We start from the raw sequence: 26,892 nt of genomic DNA on the forward strand, positions 1-26,892 counted from the left end.
AGGAAATATCCTCTCTTTATACTGTAGGTACAGTGTGGGAATTTCACCCTGTTGTCGGGTTAAGATACTTATTGGTTGACAATGTAAATAAAGTTCTATAAAGCACATTCATATTATAGCTTTAAGAAAATATTGTTATGGCACGTTTAAGCAAGGCATGTAATCCACAATATGGCCAGGCTCTTTAGTTTAGAAGGGGCCTTCATTATTTAGTAGTAGATTAGCTGTGGAAAGACAGATAATGAAGTGGAACCTTTGACTGTCATTTTACACGTCGTTTTGTCTGAGATTTTGAAGTGATCCCTGTCTGTAGCCCCTCTCATTTATAATAAATAGTACTCAAGCACTTTGTTTTCATTCATCCCAGCAGGCGATCATTTCAAAGAATAGAACATTTTAGTTTTTTTTTTAATTATTACATTTATTGGTATTTTCATTAGATTTCTCACAGACTGATAACAATAACAATCTGACCATTAATCATCATCATTCAACACACATGAGGGCTGTTGAGAAAAACAACATATCCTTATTTTCTCAACTTTAACATTTCAATCTTCAATAATAACATCCATAAAGCTTGTTGATCCTGAGGATGTCAATGTCAGTCATGTCAACCCTCTGTCCGATCTGCACAGAAGAGTCTGGGATGGGAGTAATGGTCTCTGCTCCATACGTTGTACTGAAAGCAGTCTTTCCATAATGCATGATGGAGCTGTAATCATAAGGGGTGTCCAGGTTGTTGGTGTTCTGTCTCTGGAAGTTGTTGGCAGAAGCTGAGGAAATGTTCTCCCAGTTGATCCTCACGTAGTCATTTCTGTCACTCCTGGTGTGTTCATGTTGGAAGCCCAGGGCATGGAGAAGTTCATGCTGAACGATACCATGGTGAACGCAGCCATAAACAGACAGAGACAAGTCCTGCTTTCCACCACTTCTACCCAGGGTAGAGTAGCACCCTCTGTGACTCTCAATGCTGAGATAATCGGCCTGCTCAGTGTAAGGAACAAAGCGAATACAAGTGTTCCTGTGAAAGGTTTCCATAGCTTTCTCGATCGTAGCCTTTTCAGAAGCATAGAAGTAATTGCTGATGGAGTATGGCACCTCAACCAGCCCGTTAAAGGACTTTGGCCATTTGCAGGAGTCACTGTCCCACCAGCACCTCATGGCGTTCCTCTTCCTTGGAACAGCAACATCTCCCTCCATTAACGTTTGGCTAATGTCTTTGTTCACCTCTAGGATCCTTGAGGTAATGTCTAAATGCCTTGGTTCTTTGGTGTCTTCTGTACTGGGAGTCACCTGGGTGGTGTTGAGTGCTGCAGAGAGACCCAGCACTACAGCCAGGACAGCAGAGAAGAAACTCAGACCCATGGTCCAAATGGTGCTCCTTCCTTGGATGAAGATGGTGTTCCTTCCAGATGGAGATGGTGAAGATGGGAGAGGATCCTTGGCTGGAGAGGTCAGTGACTAGAATGGTCTCAGTCTTGGGGTTTTTATACAGTCAAAGAGGGCAGGGACCACCATTGTCCAAAGACTTAATGTCAACACACTGAAGCCTAAACAAGCATTGTATAGGGGAGGGATAATCTCTGACAACAACCTCACCCAGTGGTTTAAAATCTCTACCTGGGCGTAGACATCATTCTGAGGCTTAGTACTTTGTTTAACCAGGAAGTCCCACTGAGATTCAGTTACATTAGGCCTATGTACAGTACTTGATTAAAAAATAAAACTTACGCGCGCGCGCACACACACACACACACACACACACACACACACACACACACACACACACACACACACACACACACACACACACACACACACACACACACACACACACACACACACACACACACACACACACACACACACACACACACGTGTCACAAGTGTGACTCATGTCACGGCAACCAAACTTGCAAATGTATTCTGTCCTCGTCCCTTTTATGCCCATATATGGAGAACCCTCATGTCATCAATATTGAGACCATATCTGGGAATGCCCATCTCGCCCTTCTCACTGATATTGACTATTTCACGATAACGGGAACATCAGAGTTATAAGTGAGGAGTTTTTTCCCTACAGTTTATAACCGAATCCATAATTTGCTTAGGGATCTCTGTTCAGGAAAGTGGACTAAAATTCCTCTGGATTAACATTCCTCTCTCCCAACAACTTGTTACCACTGCAATGCGCTTAATTGTCATCAAATTGAGACCATCTGTGGTTGTCTGAACCTGTCACCTTATGGAAGCGACTCATATACATCCATGATCCAAGGGAAACTATACGGCTGGCTATGAAGTGCTTTATGCACAACTTACACTAGCATCTGTCAGTGACCAGGACAGTTAATGTGGACTAATGGATTTGATTTGTTACAAAGGGGTTGGATCTGACCGGGCAACATGCTTAATAGGACAGAAACACCACTGTTGCTCTCAGATTATTACAATGAATTAAGCGTCATTAAAACCCATTTAGGCCTGAACACATTATTACTAGGGATGGAGCCCTAAACAAGGGTAGCTGGATAACCCGATACAGATTTATTGAGTACCCGCTATCAATAAGCTTTGGGCTTATCAAACTTGTTATCGAGCATAGCAGCCCATATCATGTTTAAACAATCAAGACAAGAGGCGATCAAGAAATGATTACAGTACTATCCATAATATATAGACATTTAACACTTATTGCACACTAATGATTAATGAATGATTGTTTTCATGATACTTAATTGTATTTGTTACTTTTGTCAATTGTCATCTTCATAGGTGGTGGTCAGCCACAAACTCACAGTTGCAACAACTGGCCAATAAAAAAAGATACCAGTTATGTTCTGAATTTGTCGTCTCACTTCTTTCCACAAAATATTAGAAAACGCTCAATAGTGGGCTCGATAAAAGCCTGGCTCAATAAGCAGGATCAATAAGGTGCTCATTATCAATAAAAAATAACAAGCTCCATCCCTAATTATTACGCAATATTTTATGCTTTAAATATACAGCGCAGCACCGAGTGCCACGCTGCGAGCTTGTAGATCTGCTATTTTTGAAAAAACTTGAAAATTCGTGCAAATCTTTGAATATTTTGACCCGATTCTATAAGTGTCTCCTAAATCCTTCTAAGGTTTTTTTTTTTTTTTAACTATGTTTCTGTCAGTGGTTCTCAAAATGTTTCATGCCAAGGACCCCCAAAACTACATGTATTTGGCCACGGGCCCCCATCTCAAAATATGTTGTTCCTCAAAATATTGTATCAAGGTCACAATGTCTTTGCACTTCATCTGAGCGGATTCTGTGGATTTGACTGTGATGGTTTAACACTGACCGGTCCATTAAGGCACGCAATGACACTAGTAAATACTGAGAGAGAGAGAGAGAGAGCCAGTAACCGACCCCATGAACCGACAAACATAATTCTCCAAAAGTGACATTTTTAAACGAGCAAGCCAAATTTTCAGCTTGAGCTCCTGAAAAGGCATAGGAAACCTGAGGAAATATCCTCACTTTATACTGTAGGTACAGTGTGGGAATTTCACGCTGTTGTCGGGTTAAGATACTTATTGGTTGACAATGTAAATAAAGTTCTATAAAGCACATTCATATTATAGCTTTAAGAAAATATTGTTATGGCACGTTTAAGCAAGGCATGTAATCCACAATATGGCCAGGCTCTTTAGTTTAGAAGGGGCCTTCATTATTTAGTAGTAGATTAGCTGTGGAAAGACAGATAATGAAGTGGAACCTTTGACTGTCATTTTACACGTCGTTTTGTCTGAGATTTTGAAGTGATCCCTGTCTGTAGCCCCTCTCATTTATAATAAATAGTACTCAAGCACTTTGTTTTCATTCATCCCAGCAGGCGATCATTTCAAAGAATAGAACATTTTAGTTTTTTTTTTAATTATTACATTTATTGGTATTTTCATTAGATTTCTCACAGACTGATAACAATAACAATCTGACCATTAATCATCATCATTCAACACACATGAGGGCTGTTGAGAAAAACAACATATCCTTATTTTCTCAACTTTAACATTTCAATCTTCAATAATAACATCCATAAAGCTTGTTGATCCTGAGGATGTCAATGTCAGACATGTCAACCCTCTGTCCGATCTGCACAGAAGAGTCTGGGATGGGAGTAATGGTCTCTGCTCCGTACGCTGTACCGAAAGCAGTCTTTCCATAATGCATGATGGAGCTGTAATCATAAGGGGTGTCCAGGTTGTTGGTGTTCTGTCTCTGGAAGTTGTTGGCAGAAGCTGAGGAAATCTTCTCCCAGTTGATCCTCACGTAGTCATTTCTGTCACTCCTGGTGTGTTCATGTTGGAAGCCCAGGGCATGGAGAAGTTCATGCTGAACGATACCATGGTGAACGCAGCCATAAACAGACAGAGACAAGTCTTGCTTTCCACCACTTCTACCCAGGGTAGAGTAGCACCCTCTGTGACTCTCAATGCTGAGATAATCGGCCTGCTCAGTGTAAGGAACAAAGCGAATACAAGTGTTCCTGTGAAAGGTTTCCATAGCTTTCTCGATCGTAGCCTTTTCAGAAGCATAGAAGTAATTGCTGATGGAGTATGGCACCTCAACCAGCCCGTTAAAGGACTTTGGCCATTTGCAGGAGTCACTGTCCCACCAGCACCTCATGGCGTTCCTCTTCCTTGGAACAGCAACATCTCCCTCCATTAACGTTTGGCTAATGTCTTTGTTCACCTCTAGGATCCTCGAGGTAATGTCTAAATGCCTTGGTTCTTTGGTGTCTTCTGTACTGGGAGTCACCTGGGTGGTGTTGAGTGCTGCAGAGAGACCCAGCACTACAGCCAGGACAGCAGAGAAGAAACTCAGACCCATGGTCCAAATGGTGCTTTTTCCTTGGATGAAGATGGTGTTCCTTCCAGATGGAGATGGTGAAGATGGGAGAGGATCCTTGGCTGGAGAGGTCAGTGACTAGAATGGTCTCAGTCTTGGGGTTTTTATACAGTCAAAGAGGGCAGGGACCACCATTGTCCAAAGACTTAATGTCAACACACTGAAGCCTAAACAAGCATTGTATAGGGGAGGGATAATCTCTGACAACAACCTCACCCAGTGGTTTAAAATCTCTACCTGGGCGTAGACATCATTCTGAGGCTTAGTACTTTGTTTAACCAGGAAGTCCCACTGAGATTCAGTTACATTAGGCCTATGTACAGTACTTGATTAAAAAATAAAACTTACGCGCGCACACACACACACACACACACACACACACACACACACACACACACACACACACACACACACACACACACACACACACACACACACACACACACACACACACACACACACACACACACACACACACACACACACACGTGTCACAAGTGTGACTCATGTCACGGCAACCAAACTTGCAAATGTATTCTGTCCTTGTCCCTTTTATGCCCATATATGGAGAACCCTCATGTCATCAATATTGAGACCATATCTGGGAATGCCCATCTCGCCCTTCTCACTGATATTGACTATTTCACGATAACGGGAACATCAGAGTTATAAGTGAGGAGTTTTTTCCCTACAGTTTATAACCGAATCCATAATTTGCTTAGGGATCTCTGTTCAGGAAAGTGGACTAAAATTCCTCTGGATTAACATTCCTCTCTCCCAACAACTTGTTACCACTGCAATGCGCCTAATTGTCATCAAATTGAGACCATCTGTGGTTGTCTGAACCTGTCACCTTATGGAAGCGACTCATATACATCCATGATCCAAGGGAAACTATACGGCTGGCTATGAAGTGCTTTATGCACAACTTACACTAGCATCTGTCAGTGACCAGGACAGTTAATGTGGACTAATGGATTTGATTTGTTACAAAGGGGTTGGATCTGACCGGGCAACATGCTTAATAGGACAGAAACACCACTGTTGCTCTCAGATTATTAAAATGAATTAAGCGTCATTAAAACCCATTTAGGCCTGAACACATTATTACGCAATATTTTATGCTTTAAATATAAAAGAAATAGCAGATATACAAGCTCACAGCGCGGCACCGAGTGCCGCGCTGCGAGCTTGTAGATCTGCTATTTTTGAAAAAACTTGAAAATTCTTGCAAATCTTTGAATATTTTGACCCGGTTCTATAAGTGTCAGCTAAATCCTTTTTTTTAAAACTATGTTTCTGTCAGTGGTTCTCAAAATGTTTCATGCCAAGGACCCCCAAAACTACATGTATTTGGCCACGGGCCCCCATCTCAAAATATGTTGTTCCTCAAAATATTGTATCAGGGACCCCCAAGAAGCAAATATTTGAGTTACAAATGTTCGCTTTCAAAAAGATATATTCAAAGACTTGTATATATCACGCATCAAGCATCCCTCCATCATCAGATACTGGCACGGTCTTAAATGGTAAGCATTACTTCACTCAGTACACAGCTTTGGCCGCTCTTCTCCTCCCCGCGCACAAACGAACGAATGCATGCACACGCACACGCACGCGCACGCACGTACAAACACAGGGTAGATAGTCCATGGGGCGCTGCCCTCAGTACCCTCAGCCATATCTGACTAACTACTTCAAATAAGTGAGCGATACACACAGCCACAACACTACTAGAGGGAGCGACAACAATGACCTGGTACCACCCACCTATCGAACAAGAAATATCTTTCTATTGTACTACCACCAAAGTGTGGAATGCCCTGAAACCATTCCTTAAAAAATTTGCATCTCTGGCTTCCTTCAAACAGGCCTGAAAATCCATCTTTCATGAGGCCAAACTTGGGGAGAGGTACTGCAAATCTCACTTCTCCCATAGAAAGATGGCTTTCACCCCTCATAGTTTTAGTCGACGAAGTGGGCAATCTGATCATAACCCCAACCGTGCACTAAACCAGAATTAATTGCCAATTCAAAGTGTCTGAAACTGCCCTCTTTCATGAGATTCACACAGGAGGTGTCCAAGACGCCCGATTGGATGATCAATAAACCTACTGATGCCATCACAGAGTGTGACAAGCCAAGTGATCAAACTAACGTTGATACTTTTATCAAAAGGTCACAATGTCTTTGCACTTCATCTGAGCGGATTCTGTGGATTTGACTGTGATGGTTTAACACTGACCGATCCATTAGGCACACAATGACACTAGTAAATCACCTGAGAGAGAGCGAGAGCCAGTGACCGACCCCATGAACCGACAAACATAATTCTCCAAAAGTGACATTTTTAAACGAGCAAGCCAAATTTTCAGCTTGAGCTCCTGAGAAGGCATAAGAAATCTGGGCTGGGAAATATCCTCCCTTTATACTGTAGGTACAGTGTGGGAATTTCACCCTGTTGTTGGGTTAAGATACTTATTGGTTGACAATGTAAATAAAGTTCTATAAAGCACATGGCACACCCAATGGGTCATAGACTTTCATATTATAGCTTTAAGAAAATATTGTTATGGCACGTTTAAGCAAGGCATGAAATCCACAATATGGCCAGGCTCTTTAGTTTAAAAGGGGCCTTCATTGCGACCGTAGGTCGCATTTACTATCAAACCCTGCACAAAGTGTAAGTCCGTCCGTCCGTCAGTCCGTCAGTCAGTCTGTCTGTCACACCTCACACGTCACACTCTTGCCCTGCTCATATCTCCGCAACCGTTGCCCCGATCCATGCCAAATTTTGCACACACCTTCCTTACCTGCCAAACTACAACCTCCAAGGACCCCCGGAGCTCCAGGTCCCTGGGGGACCCCCAGATGTAAAAAATGACCAAATGTGCTAAACTGACCAAATGACCACCCCCACGGGGCAGCTCACGGGGAATTCCCGGGGACCACCCACTCCTGGTGCTCCAGAACGGATGCAAAAGTGGTGGCGCCCCCAGTGGAGGACCCCCTACACTGCAGCTCACATAAAATGCCGTAACTCCGGCTAGGAGCGACCGGGACAGCCGGGGCCGGTACCTATTCGTCCGCCTTGCCGGCGCGGAGACCCCACCCCTCATTTCTCACATGGCCCTCTTCTAGCGCCACCATGAGGCCGATTCTTGCAAAACACATTTTTGGACACTGCTCCTACAATTTTTGCCCTAAAATCACGCAAATCGGTACACAGTATGTCTACACTAATCCCATCAACATGAATCTCTCCCATATAGCGCCACCTCCAGGCCGATTTTTAAAAACACATTTTTGGACACTGCTCCTACAGATTTTGCCCTAAAATCATGAAAATCACTACACAGTATGTCTACACTCATGTCATCAACATGGATCAGGAAGATTTTGGCAAAACACATTTTTGCCCTATTTGTGGAGATCAGTGACCTACGGTCGCTTATCTCCCGATTAGGGAGTGTTACTGGTTATTTAGTAGTAGATTTCCTGTGGAAAGACAGATAATGAAGTGGAACCTTTGACTGTCATTTTACACGTCGTTTTGTCTGAGATTTTGAAGTGATCCCTGTCTGTAGCCCCTCTCATTTATAATTGCGACCGTAGGTCGCATTTACTATCAAACCCTGCACAAAGTGTAAGTCCGTCAGTCAGTCAGTCAGTCTGTCTGTCACACCTCACACGTCACACTCTTGCCCTGCCCATATCTCCGCAACCGCTGCCCCGATCCATGCCAAATTTTGCACACACGTTCCTTACCTGCCAAACTACAACCTCCAAGGACCCCCGGAGCTCCAGGGACCCCCAGGTCCCTGGGGGACCCCCAGATGTAAAAAATGACCAAATGTGCTAAACTGACCAAATGACCACCCCCACGGGGCTGCTCACGGGGAATTCCCGGGGACCACCCACTCCTGGTGCTCCAGAACGGATGCAAAAGTGGTGGCGCCCCCAGTGGAGGACCCCCTACACTGCAGCTCACATAAAATGCCGTAACTCCGGCTAGGAGCGACCGGGACAGCCGGGGCCGGTACCTATTCGTCCGCCTTGCCGGCGCGGAGACCCCACCCCTCATTTCTCACATGGCCCTCTTCTAGCGCCACCATGAGGCCGATTCTTGCAAAACACATTTTTGGACACTGCTCCTACAATTTTTGCCTTAAAATCACGCAAATCGGTACACAGTATGTCTACACTCATCCCATCAACATGAATCTCTCCCATATAGCGCCACCTCCAGGCCGATTTTTAAAAACACATTTTTGGACACTGCTCCTACAGATTTTGCCCTAAAATCACGAAAATCACTACACAGTATGTCTACACTCATGTCATCAACATGGATCAGGAAGATTTTGGCAAAACACATTTTTGCCCTATTTGTGGAGATAAGTGACCTACGGTCGCTTATCTCCCGATTAGGGAGTGTTACTGGTAAATAGTACTCAAGCACTTTGTTTTCATTCATCCCAGCAGGCGATCATTTCAAAGAATAGAACATTTCAGTTTTTTTTTTAAATTATTACATTTATTGGTATTTTCATTAGATTTCTCACAGACTGATAACAATAATAATCTGACCATTAATCATCATCATTCAACACACATGATTGCTGTTGAGAAAAACAACATATCCTTATTTTCTCAACTTTAACACTTCTTCAATAATAACATCCATAAAGCTTGTTGATCCTGAGGATGTCAATGTCGGACATGTCAACCCTCTGTCCGATCTGCACAGAAGAGTCTGGGATGGGAGTAATGGTCTCTGCTCCGTACGTTGTACCGAAAGCAGTCTTTCCATAATGCATGATGGAGCTGTAATCATAAGGGGTGTCCAGGTTGTTGGTGTTCTGACTCTGGAAGTTGTTGGCAGAAGCGGAGGAAATGGTCTCCCAGTTGATCCTCACGTAGTCATCTCTGTCACTCCTGGTGTGTTCATGTTGGAAGCCCAGGGCATGGAGAAGTTCATGCTGAACGATACCATGGTGAACACAGCCATAAACAGACAGAGACAAGTCCTGCTTTCCACCACTTCTACCCAGGGTAGAGTAGCACCAGGGCCGGATGTAAGCTCTAGTAGTAGGTGGGGCGAGAGGAAATGCCAGGGGGGCAACCTTTTTAGGGGGTCATAACGCCAGAAATGCATAAAAACCTATGCATTTTGGCACACTTATACCAATGACACACCACACCATGCTGTGTACAGTACAAGTCACAGAACTTAAGAAATAAAATACACAAAAAAGTAAAAAAAAAAGAAAATCACACCCGTGTGAACTGAGCGGTGGTTTACCCACCTCATAGATCACGTGTACCGATTTTTGTGACATTTGAAGAAAATATGTAGGAAAAGGAGCAAAAAGTGTGTTTTGGAGAAAATTCAAGATGGCGGAAAATCTATCCTGGCGCAAATGGGCGTGGCCTATATGGGGAGATGCGTCTTGACCCAAGGAATCCAGGGAAAAAAGAATTTTAATTTTCCGATCTACGGTTCAAGAGTTACGGGGCAAAACGTAAAGTAGGCCGTTATAGCGCCACCATGAGGCCGAGTGATGTAATTATTTTCATTCTTAAAATCATTATGAATCTCCTCTCCGAGGTTTGAAACTGTAGCTCCAATGGTTTACGAGAGAAAAATACTTGAAAGTGATTTCTTGCATTGTCCCATTATAAGTCAATGGGGACAATTAAGCGTCGTTTTTTGCCGATTACGTCGGCATGGTAAGGCGGATCGGAACGAAAGGTAATAGCACACCATTCCCGGCCGAGCCGCACATTTTGATGTATATATTGCGCGAGTGGCGTAAATGGTGCGGCACTAGTTACGCGCCGAAGTTTAGGCTACATACAGACACGGACGGAGACAGACAGACCCACACACACGGCCACGTATAGGAGCGTTGTGACCACCGCTCAAAAAAAACAACAAAAGGTTAAAGAAATGATAAATAATGTGATGACAAAAGACAGACATGTTACTGGTGTGATAGCTATATAAACTGATGTGATTGACAAAGATGAATGCAAATGATACTATAAACTGATAGATATAGATTGATACACTGATATGAGACTAGATGGATGATAGATATGATACTGGATAGATTGAGACACTGAGATGACACTAGATGGATGATAGATATGATACTGGATGGATAGATTGATACACTGATATGACACTAGATAGATAGACAGACAGACAGACAGACAGACATGACACTAGACAGACAATGACATTATATTTCCTCCAAATTTGCGACAAGGAAAACAAAAGCACGCATCTAGCTTCACTGAATATTCCAGCCATGGTCTTCCTCCACGGTACCAGCCCGGGCTGAATGCGCGTGCTGTCTTGCCAAAATGACGTTTTGGAAACACAAGATTAGCGGGCTGTGATGGTGCTGTTGTGCTTAAGCCAGTGCTGTTAGCAGCGGCCACTGCTGCGTCGTGTACGGCGAAGCTTTCAGCTTGTGTTGCCGTGCTTGTGGAACTCAATTGGGGGTTAGGGTTTGGGTCGGGTCGAGGAGCAGCAGCTCTACCTCCTGCTCCCTGTGTGCTGTTGTCGGCGGCCGCTGCTGCGTTGCGAACGGCGACGCTTTCAGCTTGTTGCCGTGCTTGTGGAACTCAATTGGGGGTTAGGGTTTGGGTCGGGTCGAGGAGCAGCTGTACCCCGAGTCGACGACGGCTCGGAGCCTGCCTCTGGACTGACTGGAGCCGTAGCAGCAGTGCTACTCGCGTCGCGAGGTTTAGAAACCAGAAATCGACGCATATTGACCGAAAGAGCCAGAGAAAGAGAACAGAAGTTAAAGTGAAACAAGCTGCAAGCACAACTAAAAAACAAACTGTTCCTTCTCTCGATTAGTTCCTTAATGCGCTGGATAAAACTGAAGTTAGTTGGCAACCAGAAGTGGTGCGTGTACTTGTCTGTCGAGACGAGACTGACTGCTGTTCCCTCCTACGCATTCAACGCATATCGGGGGCGGAGCTGCTGGCCTGGCTGGAACATTATTATTTGTTTTACTTCTTTTGAGGTGCAGAGAGGTGCAGAGAGATGGCATTGGCGATCGGAGTTTTTAAAATGTATATATAATGAAATGGTGTTGGTTTTGGTGGTGCGACAGCTGTAGCATAATATTAAAAAAAAAAAAAAACGAAATATATATATTTTTATTTTTTCATGCCATCTTGTTTGGTGGGGCAGACAGGGCATTTAGGGGGGCAATGCCCCCCCTTGCCTATGGGGAGATCCGGCCCTGAGTAGCACCCTCTGTGACTCTCAATGCTGAGATAATCGGCCTGCTCAGTGTAAGGAACAAAGCGAATACAAGTGTTCCTGTGAAAGGTTTCCATAGCTTTCTCGATCGTAGCCTTTTCAGAATCATAGAAGTAATTGCTGATGGAGTATGGCACCTCAACCAGCCTGTTAAAGGACTTTGGCCATTTGCAGGAGTCACTGTCCCACCAGCACCTCATGGCGTTCCTCTTCCTTGGAACAGCAACATCTCCCTCCATTAACGTTTGGCTAATGTCTTTGTTCACCTCTAGGATTCTGGAGGTAATGTCTAAATGCCTTGGTTCTTTGGTGTCTTCTGTACTGGCAGTCACCTGGGTGGTGTTGAGTGCTGCAGAGAGACCCAGCACTACAGCCAGGACAGCAGAGAAGAAACTCAGACCCATGGTCCAAATGGTGCTCCTTCCTTGGATGAAGATGGTGTTCCTTCTAGATGGAGATGGTGAAGATGGGAGAGGATCCTTGGCTGGAGAGGTCAGTGACTAGAATGGTCTCAGTCTTGGGGTTTTTATACAGTCAAAGAGGGCAGGGACCACCGTTGTCCAAAGACTTAATGTCAACACACTTTGAAGCCTAAACAAGCATTATATAAGGGAGGGATAATCTCTGACAACAACCTCACCCAGTGGTTTAAAATCTCTACCTGGGCGTAGACATCATTCTGAGGCTTAGTACGCTGACATTCTTTTGTACTTTGTTTAACCAGAAGTCCCACTGAGATTCAGTTACATTAGGCCTATGTACAGTACTTGATTAAAAAATAAAACCTGCGCGCGCGCACACACACACACACACACAGTTTATAACCAAATCCATAATTTGCTAAGGGATCTCTATTCAGGAAAGTGGACAAAAATTCCTCTGGATTAACATTCCTCTCTCCCAGCAACTTGTTACCACTGCAATGCGCTTAATTGTCATCAAATTGAGACCATCTGTGGTTGTTGAACCTGTCACCTTATGGAAGCGACTCATATACATCCATGATCCAGGGGAAACTATACGGCTGGCTATGAAGTGCTTTATGCACAACTTACACTGGCATCTGTCAGTGACCAGGACAGTTAATGTGGACTAATGGATTTGATTTGTTACAAAGGGGTTGGATCTGACCGGGCAACATGTTTAATAGGACAGAAACACCACTGTTGCTCTCAGATTATTAAAACGAATTAAACGTCATTAAGCATCCCTCCATCATCAGATACTGGCAACGGTAAGCATTACTTCACTCACTACACAGCTTTTGCCCCTCTTCTCCTCCCGCGCACGAACGAACGAATGCATGCACACACACGCACGCACGCACGCACGCACGCACGCACGTACACACAGGGTAGATAGTCCCAGGGGCGCTGCCCTCAGTACCCTCAGCCATATCTGACTAACTACTTCAAATAAGTGAGCGATACACACAGCCAGAACACTACTAGAGGGAGCGACAACAATGACCTGGTACCACCCACCTATAGAACAAGAAATATCTTTCTATTGTACTACCACCAAAGTGTGGAATGCCCCGAAACCATTCCTTAAAAAATTTGGATCTCTGGTTTCCTTCAAACAGGCCTGAAAATCCATCTTTCATGAGGCCAAACTTGGGGAGAGGTACTGTAAATCTCACTTCTCCCATAGAAAGATGGCATTCACTGCCCCCCCCCGTACAGTACATAGAGTTTTCTATTTGTTGATGGTGCCCAGGACTGGTGCCCAGGACTTTTTATGTTATCCTTTTGTGTCCCAAATGTGTGACTGTAACTCGTGCTGTTTACATTCTGTCTACTAAAGCACTGGTTCCCAAAAACTGGGTCAGGACCCATTTGTGGGTCACGGACACATTTATCTTGGTCCCTTCGTTTTTCTTTTCAATTTTTTTCTTTTTCTTTTTTTTTTCAAAAGATTTTCAAAAAACCTTCCAATATAAGCTTTCTTTCATGAATTCCATAAATTAGAACTAGTGAAAATAGCTGATCTACAAGCTCACAATGCGGTACAAAGCGACACGTTGTGAGCTTGTTTTCACTAGTTTGGGTCCTGGGCAAACGTCTAATCTCTCTTTTGGGTCACGAGCTAAAAAGTTTGGGAACCACTGTAAAGTATTCAGTGAATCAATCAAAACACGCACACAAGCGCACGCACACACACACACCAGGTTATGCACCGTTGACAGCGGCTTACGTCAGTACACAAACGTGACCTTCTCACAAACGCGAGCTAAACACGGCCAACACAGATGGGATCGTACTACATCTCATTATGGGTTTGAAAGTGCATAATTTCCATTTCATTACTGTTAAATGTGTGCCTGGCAGTGCTGTGCGTGTTGTGATGGAAAGATAGATGAGGTGCGGAGGGGAGGGGGCTGGTGGTTTGTTAGAATGACATTTGGCGGTTTTGGCAGAGAGCGACACCCACAGTCACAATGTTACTGAGGTTCTTGCTGCAAATCTGGGCATCTTGTTTTGTCATCTGGTGCTGCGACAACCACTTAAAAATGCATTTATAAATTGACCAGATTGCTGATGCACACAAACACATTGTGGCAACAGTACACTGCATACCATCACACATCATACGTCCAACTCCATTCTGACAGATTATTAGACACAACATCCATTCAGAGAGTAGACACATTATAAGTAAATTCAACAGACAGTAGACTGACAATACAGTATTGGGGATGACTTTTACTAGATGAGCCTAAATCTTACTACTATAATTGGAGAGGCAAGCCTTTTTATTTGTCAGGGAATTGCCAGCACAGGATCACTCAAATTCAACTGGGGGTTTCCCCAAAATGTCCCCCAGTGGTCTGGCCATAGGATAGGCTTCTTACCCCACCTTGAATGGACTTACACGTATAATGTAACTTATTGCATCTTTATTTTATTTTTAGCCCCATTTCAAATGGTCAAAATTGTGCAGCACATGCCCCATATATGGGCATGTTGCTATAACCTTTCTTAGGGGTGGGCATTCAAGGTGGAGAAAGAAGCAACCTTTCTGGAACCCCAAAAAGTCCATTGAGTTCTGGACTACATATTTCTCTAACTTTTTCTGTAACCCTAAAACCCCAAAAGTCGATTGAGTTCAATTGATTTTTTCCTGTAACCTTTTGTAACCCCAAATGTCAATGGAGTAGTGGTGCCAGCTTGAGGATTGGTTAAGCTTGTCCCCCCTAAGAACAGTTATATCATCAGCATGCCCACATATGGGCGTGTGTTGCTGTGCTTAGAGTTAGAGTATGATGCATTTCAGTCGAATGCTCTGATCAACATACAATTAAATAAAAACTCACACCCAGTGTGAAGTGAGCGGTACTATTTATGAGTTAATTTCATTAAGCGTCCTGCAAATCTTGGCCAATGTGGGATGGGGCAGGACAAATACAGACACAGGACATACAGACAAAGACAAAGATGACAAATGGAATAACTGGCAACATTTAATTATCCATCGTACCATTATCCTATCCTCTCAAATGCCACAAAATCTGACCCCAAACATCCCTCAATGATGTGGCCATTAGATAGGCTTCTTTCCCCACCTTGAATTGACTTACATGATGTATAAAACATGATGTATAAAACTAAAATTCTATTCTGTACGTGTGTCGTACAAAACCCTTGCAACGGCATGCCACTGGGAGTGTTGGGATGACTGGGTAGGCATAACTCTTCTTTTACAATGACTGTTGCCATGAAGATGGGGAACTGCAGTGTGTGAATGTGTATGGGGAGGGTGGGGGCGGTGTACTGTATATCACCCCTTCAGACAGACAGAAGGCTGACAGACACTCAGAGGGGTGAACTTCCGCCACATTGGACAGGACATGAATGCATAAAATAGCCATGGCCCTCGACACTCTACACGGGAGGCACCAGCTGGTCGCAGCTTTCAAGGCCATAATCTTTATTTCACACCCTCGATGACGACGCCAGTTTCATTTGCGATGAGGGAGTGCTGGCAAGGAGACAGAAGGGAACGGAGAGGGGGGTAAGACAGCAGAAACCAACCACCTGTGTGAAGGCTAAAGATGATCATCAAGTCATAAGCCGCTTTCCAATCCGAGGGGTTCGCACTTAAAAGTGCGCATTTGAAGGGCTATGACGTCACGGGGCCGCGCCATGTGTAGGGCTGGTGTGTAGGGCTTGTCCTGTGAAGTGCACATTTTTGCCTGTGGAATGGGACAGCACTGCCAAGTGCATAGCCGAGAACTTCCGGTTGCAAAAATCAAATTTTTCCTCTGCGGTGCTTTTAAACTACGTATTTTACCTTCTTAAACGCCCAAACTGATTTTTTTTGTGAGGCGGAATTAACTTTTAAGACAATTTAGGATATTTTTTATTTTTTGGGGGGGGTCATAATTCACCTAATAATTCACAGCTATTTTGACGTTCGAGGAGAATTGAGAACCAGCATCACTCGAACCGAGGCAGGCAGTGAGAGTCATGTCATCCGTCCAAGGCATTCGATTTTCGGCTTGGGATGAGCATTGCATGTCCTGTTGCTTACCTGCTCTACAAGCTCACAACGCGGTGCAAAGCGACGCGTTGTGAGCTTGTAGATCTGCCGTTTTCACTAGTTTGGATCCAGGGCAAACTAATTTCTTTTTTGGGTCACGTACAGGCTAAAAAGTTTGGGAAACACTGGCTATAGACCTATACATGATTGTGATATGATTTATTGTGGCTACAACTTTCAGACAGCCCGTTTCAAATAGTTTTCTGTTGATTAGATATTAAAGAAACTTCTGTTTTTGGTTTTGTCATAATTAAAGGTCTGACAGTCACATAACTGTATGATGAGATTGTTCTGAAGCACAAGATCATGAAATAAAATAACAGTTTATTAACACGCTCTATTACAATTCACACTGTAACATGTATCATGATATTCATATTATGCTTAATGTAAAAGCGGCTTCGGAATTAACATCATTTCAGGTCATTTATTGACAGAGAGAAATATGAAAAGCCGGAGCCCGACCTTCCTTTTAAACAAAATAAAATGATTCGTATAAGGCTTCTGTGATATGTTTGTGGTTGAAAATGTGTTTGCCCTGTCGATATGTGAACAGACTCAGGGAATCACATGATCACCGTAATCTGATCATCATCATTAATAGCAGCAATTAAGCAATACAAGCCCCAAAATAAAAATGCAACATTTCATATCATGGTCAGGCATAATTCATAGTAAATCATAAAGCAAACATTCAAATTGCTTCAACGCATAATGTAATTCTTTTTACGGAACTATGACAAAGATCTGAAGATTTATTTAGTTATTACAGTGAAGACTGAATGCCGAGTTCTAACCCACAGATATTACACTAGGATACATATAGGCGAATATAGGCCTATAATCAAATGGACCCCAATACAGTATTTTCTCATTCTGAAGTGTATAACCGAGCAGAAACTGCGTTCTGTTTCCCGACATGGAAGGTTTATAGATTCTATTGATTGAGAGAATAAAACATTTCCATTAAATGTCATTTAGCTATTACAGTTCTGAGCCTCTGTTTTGTAGGCCTATATTACAGAGCAGTGGAGAATAAAGCAAAAATAATTGTTCCCCCATAGTTAACGTTTATTTATTTATATGTTTTGATTTCAAGGACCCCCCCCCAATCTGGAGGTCTCAGTTGGAACTGTTACCCCCGCGACCCGATTCTGGATAAGCGGTTGAAGATGGATGGATGGATGGATGGATGGATGGATGGACCCCCCCCACCCCCACCATTAATTCTCAGAATAAAAGGTCTGTTATATTTATTTTTTTATTTTTTTATTTTTTGTATTATCATTATTTTCTTTTTTTCATGATTGCGACCACTAGGTTGCAAGTTACTATGAAAAGCTCCACCGGCTGTCCCTCCGTCTGTCTGTCTGTCTGTCTGTCTGTCTGTCCGTCACGTCACACTTTTGCCTCTTATCCCCTCTTATCTATGCCACCGTTGCTCCTATCCATGCCAAACTTTGCACACACACTCCTTGGCTGGCAAATCACAATCTCCGCCCCTGATTTATCACATGGCCCTCTTCTACATATATATATATATATATATATATATATATGAGAATGCTCGTGCATAATTATCAATTAGTAAGAGATTCTTTGAGAGAGAGCTAACACTTTATGCTATTATCTTCCAAATTATGCATTCTTACAGTAAAAACTGGGGAGTGGGGATTAAGCCCATGCAAGTTCATTTTCATCTGTCTTGAAAGACATGGATCAGTAGGCCTCATGATATCTATAGAAATGATATCACAACATTGGCATTTGAAATAATGAAAACAGCCAATTATTAGCGCTGCCTTCAAAGCTCAAGTCTCTCTCTCTTAAATCATGTTTATGCCAGTTGTTTTTAAACTGTTTTGTTTTTTTCATTTATTTTGCAATTTTATAATTAATTTCACATACTGTAGGTCCATGTAGAGGGACAGGAAGTGGGTACGATATGAGTGAGTGAGACAAGACGTGGTTCGGACATGATCCCAGGTCCTCATGCTCACAAAAAAGGATTATTGTCTGGCGAGCCCGTAGAAACACCAGCCAGAATGGAATGGATCATACATATACAGTATAGTTTAACAGTCTTAGCACACAAACTGCCACTGTTTCACAGTGTGCACTTGACGCTTGTCTTATGTCTTATGACAAATCAGTATTATGCCGTGTGTAATATTCACCCACATGATCCAGTGACAGGCTGAACATAGCCGTGCAGTTGCAAAGAAGGCTAGTTTATGGACTTATTATGTCCAACAATTTCTTCTTTCCCCTACCCAATTGAATCATTGCCAATTCTCCCTGTGTGCCTGGCCTCGCCCGCTTGTGTTGTGTTCGCTGGAGCGCCCAGCGCAGCCCCAGGCACTACGGAGGAACCCTCAGCCTCCTCAGTGGAGGGCAGGAACTTTATCCCTGTGCTTCAGTTTATGGACTTTTTTTGTGTGTGCAGCCTGAAATTATATTTCAGACAATAACCCCACTCCTGCATCGCCGGCGGTATGGTGACTAATGGCAAGAAGAAGAAAAGGAAAGAGTTGAATAGAGTTCAAAAACTAGAATTACTACATGAACAGAATTCAGAAAGTGGCAAGGGCTTCTGCACTGGGTGAGTTTGAAGACACACGCAGAGCTTTCATTGCTCCTACTGGACACGACGAGATTCTCATTGCAACACAAAGTTAGAAACTGGCACTTTCACAACTTAAACCCCTTCGGGGTGTTTTGGCCTCACCAGCACATCATATTTTTTATTTTTTTATTTTTTGTATCCTACCATTTCAAAGAGCAGTTTTATTCTCTCTTCCTTTCCCGTGTGATTTTAACCAAGTGCAAATAAACAAAACTAAACCAAATGCTCTATATACTTCAGGTGATGGGCATCCCACAGGGGCCTATACTTCATCGTCCTCTACACCAAATCTCTTTGCCGATCTACAATCTTGTAGTTGGTCCATGCTTTAGCCTATTTTGCCACAATGTTCACTTGTAACATTATGACATGCCTGGCCCAGCAAAGGAATGCGTAGTTTCATAATGGTTAAATTCGTTTAAAATGTATATATGGCTGTCTCCCTGAGTCCCATTTAGTGTCAAAAGAAACATTGTGCTATCCACTGATCTAAGCCGGGACTAGAGTGCTTCTCCACAGCACCAAGGTTTTCGTTTCCCTACATCCAACCCCTTTAACCCACAAACCTTTGAAGAGAGAAGATATAAACTATCCCAGCGGCTGTCTGAGCCTAGAACAGGAGAGCAAGAGAGCGAGTGAATGAGAGGGAGAGAGAGAGAGAGAGAGAGAGGGATAGGTTGATTTGTGTCACAGGTCATCATCCAGATTCAACCCCAAATTGTTTCTTTGCCCCACATTAGCATAACTCAACTAACAAAATGAAACTTGTGGGGTGCACTGGTAGGTGAATAGATACTTTGTCAACCTGTCTCCCCCCAGCTCCCCATCTCACGGATAAGATACAGTTAGGGCTGGTTTGGGCCCAAAACATGAACAAGCAAAACGGGCCTTGAGTCGCAGGCTTGGGCGTGGAATTAGTTTGAGACATGAAGGAAAGTTAGACGAACGCAAATGGGACAGATTATATATATATATATATATATATATATATATATATATATATATATATATATATATATAGCCACCTAGATGCCCTGCAATTATTCATTCTCTGTCAAACATGCGCGTACAGACCAAATTCCAAAAACCAACCAGAGCTCAGGCTCAGCCATACCCCTCCACACACACACACACATACCAGTCGGCTCGTCTTTGTTTTTACCATTTCTTTAGGTTTTGTTTATCAACAAACATTTCATAGCACAGACAGTGAAAACGGTAGGTTCCGTACGGAACCATTGTTTACTTAGATATGGAAGGATGACCTCCCACTTGGGTAATGACGCCCCCTGGCGATCATTCAGAGAAACTACTTCAGCTCCCGTACTAACGTAGGTAGGAAGGGCCTGTCACTCAAACCGGAGTGACCCGCCTCCAGGCTATATAAGCCCCCGGAGGCGGAAGTAACATCCTCTTAATACCACTCTCTGCCACATTCAGTGAAACAGAGGGGCATTACGTGGGAGGTCATCCTTCCATATCTAAGTAAACAATGGTTCCGTACGGAACCTACCGTTTACTGTCAATATTCCAGGATGACCTCCCACTTGGGATTCTTAAACTCCCCTCTAAGCCACAACCTACTCTCATACCCCCACACACCCCTCATACGGGTGAGCACAGCCCAAACGGGCGTGACCCATCACCCAGAAGGTCCCAGGCCCACCGGACCTGGGTGTGAAGGCATGAGAAAATAAAGAGAGACCCTGACAGACCGAAGTCCGCCTCATTCAACTAAATGAAAAGGACAAGTCCGCCTTATAAGTAAGACACACTATATAAGGAAAACACAGGGTCCCCCCAAAATACCCCAGGTGGCTACATGCCCACCTGTGGGAGGGGAAGATCCGACTCCTCTATGACGTAGAGGAGGCAACTGCACCCAGAACCGAATGCGCTAGCGAAGAGGATTCGATATCCAGGTGATAGTAGGCTGCAAAGGTAGAAGGCGAAGACCAATTCGCCGAAACACAAATCTCCTGAACGGAGACTCCCTTTGCCAGTGCCCACGAAGTAGCCACACCCCTAGTGCTATGGGCTTTAAGTGCCGCCGGCACTTCCACACCCGCACTAGAGTAAGCCAGCCTAATAGCATCCACAATCCACCTCGAAAGAGTGGGTCTAGACACCGGCTTTCTGACAAGAACATTGCCCATTTCTACAAAGAGCTGAGAAGAAGCTCTAGAACCAGCAGTCCTGTCACAGTAGGCCTTCAATGCCCTGACAGGACAAAGGCAATTCAGCCGTTCATCCTCCACCGAGACAAACGGAGGAGGATAAAAAGCCAGAAGAACAACAGGCTCCTTAGGAACCACCATGTTCTTAGGAACAAACTTAAGATGAGGCTTGAGCAACACCTTGAGATCATTGTTCATAAACTGCATGCACTCCGCAGACACCGAGAGAGCTTGCAGGTCACCAACTCTTTTAGCCGTGGCCAAAGCCAGCAAAAGAGCCGTCTTGAAACTCAAAAGTTTCAAAGGCATCCCTACAAGCGGCTCAAAGGGAGCCCGACATAGGCCCCCTAGAACCACCTGCAGATCCCAAACTGGGAACAAAGACCTAGTCACCGGCCTCAAACGTTCAACTCCTTGCATGAACTTGATGACCTCCGGGACTTTAGAAGGTGCCTTGCCCGCCACCCCCAGGTGACAGGCATTAATAGCCGCCAAATACCCCCTAAGGGTAGAAAATGCTAGACCACTTCTCAAGCGGTTCTGCATAAATTCCAGAATTTCCTGGGCTGACGCCACATGAGCCACCACAGGTGGAACACGCGACTCACACCAGTCCTCAAAGGCATTCCACCTTCCATCATAAGACGCCCTCGTAGAGGGCGCCTTAGCACTCTGAATGGTATCAACCACTTCAGAAGAAAAACCGGCTGCCAGCAGGTTTAACCTTTCACGTGCCAAACCCACAGGTCTAGGACCTGCAGGTCTTGGTGGAAGATCTCCCCCCTGGCCTGACTCAACAGGTCCCTGCACTGAGGCAGCTGCCAACCCGGTTCGCAAAGGAGAGGGGCGATCGCCGATCTCCACGTGCCCTTGTAGGGAGCCACCAGGAGCATCTCCAGACCGAACCTCCTGACTCTCTCCAGAGTGGGTCGGATTAAGTCGAAGGGGGGAAACGCGTACAGTAGACCTCTCGGCCACGTGTGCGCTAAGGCGTCCAACCCCAAGGGGGGACTGCCCTTCACCGCGAAGAACAACGGACACTTCGTATTCTCCGCTGACGCAAACAGGTCCGCCGCTGGCTGACCAAACTTGCGAAAAATCTGGCTCACCACCCTGGGGTGGAGAGACCAATCCTCGTAGCGAGGACCTCCCCTGGACAGGAGATCTGCTCCGCTGTTGAGGAGACCTGGGACGTGTGAGGCCCTGATCGACTTGAGGCGCGACAAGCACCAAACCGTCAATTCTCGAGCCAGACGGTCCAGTGGCAACGACGACAGGCCCCCCTGTTTGTTGACATAAAACATGGCCGTCGTATTGTCTGTCCTGACCAGGACGTGACAATGCAAAATCCAAGGCTCGAAATGCTTGAGCGCCAGGAGTATAGCCATCAACTCCAAATAGTTGATGTGACGACCCCTCATCTCCAGAGGCCAAAGCCCCTGCGCTGTGCGCCCCTCGAAAGTGGCTCCCCATCCACTGAGACTGGCGTCTGTCGTGATCGACTTGTGGGAAACCACCTCGCCAATCGAGACTCCGCTGGTGAGGAACCCCTCCACCAGCCACGGAGACAGGGCGATCGCGCAGGAAGGGGAAACCGTAACCTTCTTGTACTTCAAGGAGGGCGGGATCCCGAGGGATAACATCCATCTTTGAAAAGGTCTCATATGAAACCTGCCCAAACGCAACAGATGTACTGCGGAAGCCATCATTCCCGTCAGTACCATGCAACTCCTGTAAGTGACCTCCTGGCCCACTTGAAAGGAGTCGAGACATTCCCGAAACCTGTCCACCCTCTCCTCTGAGAGACGGGCCGACATGTCGGATGAGTCCAGAAGGACCCCAATGAATGTAAGACGACTTGCTGGAGTCAGCATGCTCTTGCCGTGGTTGACTATGAAACCTAAGGCCTTCAGGTGAGCCAAAACCACTTGTGTGTGACGCGCCACTTCGTGGGCGGAGCTCGCTGAAATCATCCAATCGTCGATGTACGTCGCCAACCTGACGCCCTGCTGTCTCAGCGGGGCGATGGCTGCTTCGGTCACTTTCACGAAAACCCTCGGGCTCAGTGACAGACCGAAAGGGAGTACTGTATACTCGTACAGGCGACCCTCGAAGGCGAACCGAAGGAATTTCCTGTGTGGGGGATAAATCTGGACGTGCTGATAAGCATCCTTCAGATCCACTGAACAGTGGAAATCCCCTTGCCTGACCGACCGTAACATGGTGGGTACTGTTAGCATCCTGAAAACGTATTTCTTCAGGTACACGTTTAGTGCCTTTAGGTCCAGGATGGGACGTATCCCCCCCCCTTTTTGGGCACCAGGAAATAACGGCTCCAAAATCCCATGCGGGATTGGGTCCTGTCCAGCTCCACTATAGCACCCTTGCTTAGCAATGAGCTGATCTCTTCTCTCAAAAGACTTGCTTTTAAACCACGTGCTCTGGTATGAATAACCCTGCTCGAAAGCGGGGGTATATCTGCGAACTGTAACCTGTAACCCCTGGTTATCGTTCGAAATACCCAATGGCTCGGGTTGCATAACTTCCACTGGCGCGCACAGCGTGCTAGCGTGTTTTGAGCAAGAGAAACCCCACCACTGTGCTTCCGTGACGGCGGAGCTTTTTGGCGGCCGGACCGGAAGTGGGGAACCTGCGTATCCGTATCCGGAACGACCGGATGCGGAGCGCAAGGGTTCAATAGGCCGCATGGCGGAAACACCTTCTGGTTGTACCGCTTGACTAGCGGAGCTATTTTGCGGCGGGACCGGAAGTGGGGAACCTGCGTATCCGTATCCGGGACACCCGGATGCGGAGCGCAGGGGTTCAATAGGCCGCAAGGTGGGAACACCTTCCGATTGTACCGCTTGACTAGCGGAGCTCTTTTGCGGCCGGACCGGAAGCGGGGAGCTAGCGAATCCGTATCCGGTGAAACCGGAAGCGTTCGGTTTTGGCTCGATAGAGCGACAGGAAGAGCAAAGCGATTCGACTGATAAACAGACTCGCCCACAACTAAAGCATTCTCCCCTGACAGGAGAGGAACTTTTACGTTTAATACCTGCTCTAAGGCCTTTATGCTTGTCCCTTGACCCGGGCTCATAGTAGCCACTCGCGCGCATGAGGAACCATATAATTGTTTGACGTTAACATTACTGGTTGCTGATAAAACCTCTGACTGATTAAAGAGTCCTGACGGGACTCCATCATTCTTACAGGAGGCATGCATAAAGGATTCATATTGTCGACGCGAGGGATATCCCACTCGCGCGCTTGAGGAACCACATAATTGTTTGACATTAACATTACTGGTTTCTGATAAAACCTGTGATTGATTATCGAGTCCTGACAGGACTTCATCATTACTACAGGAGGCATGCACGATGGGGTCGTCTGTGCTAGTGCGAGAGAGTTGGACAGAGACAGACTTTGTTCTTTCAACATGTTTATTGTCGACACAGGAGGCATCAAAATTAACATTTTCATTTCCCCGACACGGGGTACCGAAAAACGCCCTCGTTTGGGGGGAGGGGGACCGAGAGACACCTCGGACCCCCGCCCCAGCACAATTCCCCTCTTCAGAGTGTCATTTGCGCTGTCCCCTACCGCGGCCACCGCGGTATGAAGACTGCTGCCTGCCATCCTTGGACGGGCGGCGCGGCTGAGCGCGCTCGGGAACCACAGCCTTGCTGCGGGGCCTGTCAGGCGCCCTGGCTGCAGAGGCTCCCCTGGAGGAAGACGAGTGCTTCTTAAAAGAAGCAGAGCGGCCCCTTTCCTTGGCGCGGGAGGAGCGGGACGTCCTCCTAGCTTGCTGCGGTTCATCCTGTGGCACTGTGGTGGACTCGACGATGTCCTTAGCCGCCTTGAAGAAGGTAACTCTACCCTGCAGCAGCTCCAAGCCCCCACCCATGAGGGTGGTGGGACTGTTCTCCATGTTTATGAGAGACTTGTACATCTCCCCGCGAGGACCTAGAGGCTTCTCGCCCACGTCCCTCTTAGGCTCGAGGTCGACATAGTCGAGCCAGCGGGCTCTCTCAGACTGGAGGTTGTAGTCCATGGACCTGCCCATCCACTTAACCGCATGCCAATTGACCTTCAGCATGATGTCAAATAGAGTGTTCAGTTCAGCTGTGTGCTCCCCCGTGGGCAGACCTTTGACCAGGTCCTTGGTGGAAGCGAGCAAGAGCTGGATCAGATTTAGGTCCTTAGCGGCCAGAGCAGCGGACCGGTAGACGTTACGAGCCCTGTCCGACTGTAGCTTGTCCTCCAGGACAGTGAACCCCGGCGGGTTGGTGCCGACGGGGCCAACAAACGGCCCGTTTTTAGCCGTGCCTACATCTTTGTACTGGGGTCTGACAGAACTCAGGAAAGATTGTGCCAACAGGTGGTCCAGGTTAGGGCAGGTGGACATGCCTGCCTCCGCACCGCCCACCAAATCCAACACAGAAAAAGGCAGCTTCCTGGGGTCTTTATGTGTCTTCCATGAGGAATGGAGGGCCTTGGTGAAACCTTTCACCAGCGGCAGCCTGGAGAGGACATACGGGGCGGGAACCGAAGGCTCCTGCCCGGGCATTTCATCATCATCCTCGGCCTCTTCAGAGGGGAGAGGAGGTGGCAACTCCTCTCCAACTCTGGCCAGAGCTCTCATGTAGACTGTGAGATGATCCAGCATTTCTGCTGCAGAATCGACGTCCTCTGCTCCCGCTTCACTCGCTTGACTGGCGGGTGGAGGGGCAGTGGTGCCTGAGGAGGCCTGGGAGCTCCCTGCGGCGTCCAGTTGACGTGCTGGAGCCGCAGGGGCATTACCTTTCACAGTGACCGTGAGTCGAGAACCCTCGTCATCGACGGAGTCCTCCTCCTCCTCGGCCGTGTATCCAGAGTATTCAGAACCAGAACCCTCGCTCTGACAGGAGCTCAGGTCCGACTCTCGCCTGAAGGTCTGGACTGTTTTGGTGATGCTCACGTCGAGGGGGACGTCCCCGACGGTCACATCCAAGCGTTTCTTTTTGGGCACCGCGCCCGAAGGGGAAAAGGCTACCGGAGATTTCGTCTGGATGTTAGCCTTCTTGGTCGCCTTCTTAGCGGCGACTTCACCAGACCCGCCAGCTCCAGTGACAGTGGAGCTAGCTGCGGTCGGTTGCGCGGCAGGCGGTGTCTCATGTAGCACAGCGCCATCTTGACTTGGAATGGCGCGCTGGTTGCCAAGCGGATCTCCGGAAGGCAGCGCCGCACCTTGACCAACGGTGCGGTCCGCCTGGGGAAGGAAAGACTGGGCTGTGGGGTTGAGAGCAGTGGACCCACCTGGTGGAGCGCAGGCCCCGAGGCCTGCCCTGGCTAGGTAGAACCGGTGTATCAGTACATCGCGGTCGTAGGCCACGCAGCAG

At 46.1% G+C, this 26,892-nt stretch overlaps 2 protein-coding genes across 2 annotated transcripts; both read right to left on the bottom strand.

The window, feature by feature from the left end:
- Positions 1–558: 558 nt before the first annotated feature.
- On the bottom strand, positions 559–1,368 carry LOC308294401 (hatching enzyme 1.2-like; the record flags this gene model as incomplete). The annotated part of the gene is made up of 1 exon (XM_080737134.1): positions 559–1,368. One exon carries the CDS (start codon positions 1,366–1,368, stop codon positions 559–561), a length of 810 nt encoding a protein of 269 aa, XP_080593260.1.
- A 2,688-nt stretch (positions 1,369–4,056) lies between these two features.
- On the bottom strand, positions 4,057–4,866 carry LOC308294402 (hatching enzyme 1.2-like; the record flags this gene model as incomplete). The annotated part of the gene is made up of 1 exon (XM_080737135.1): positions 4,057–4,866. One exon carries the CDS (start codon positions 4,864–4,866, stop codon positions 4,057–4,059), a length of 810 nt encoding a protein of 269 aa, XP_080593261.1.
- Between the last annotated feature and the right edge of the window lie 22,026 nt (positions 4,867–26,892).

The sequence above is a fragment of the Nannobrachium achirus genome (genome assembly GCF_963921795.1).
Source record: "Nannobrachium achirus genome assembly, chromosome: 11".
Lineage (NCBI taxonomy): Eukaryota > Metazoa > Chordata > Actinopteri > Myctophiformes > Myctophidae > Nannobrachium > Nannobrachium achirus.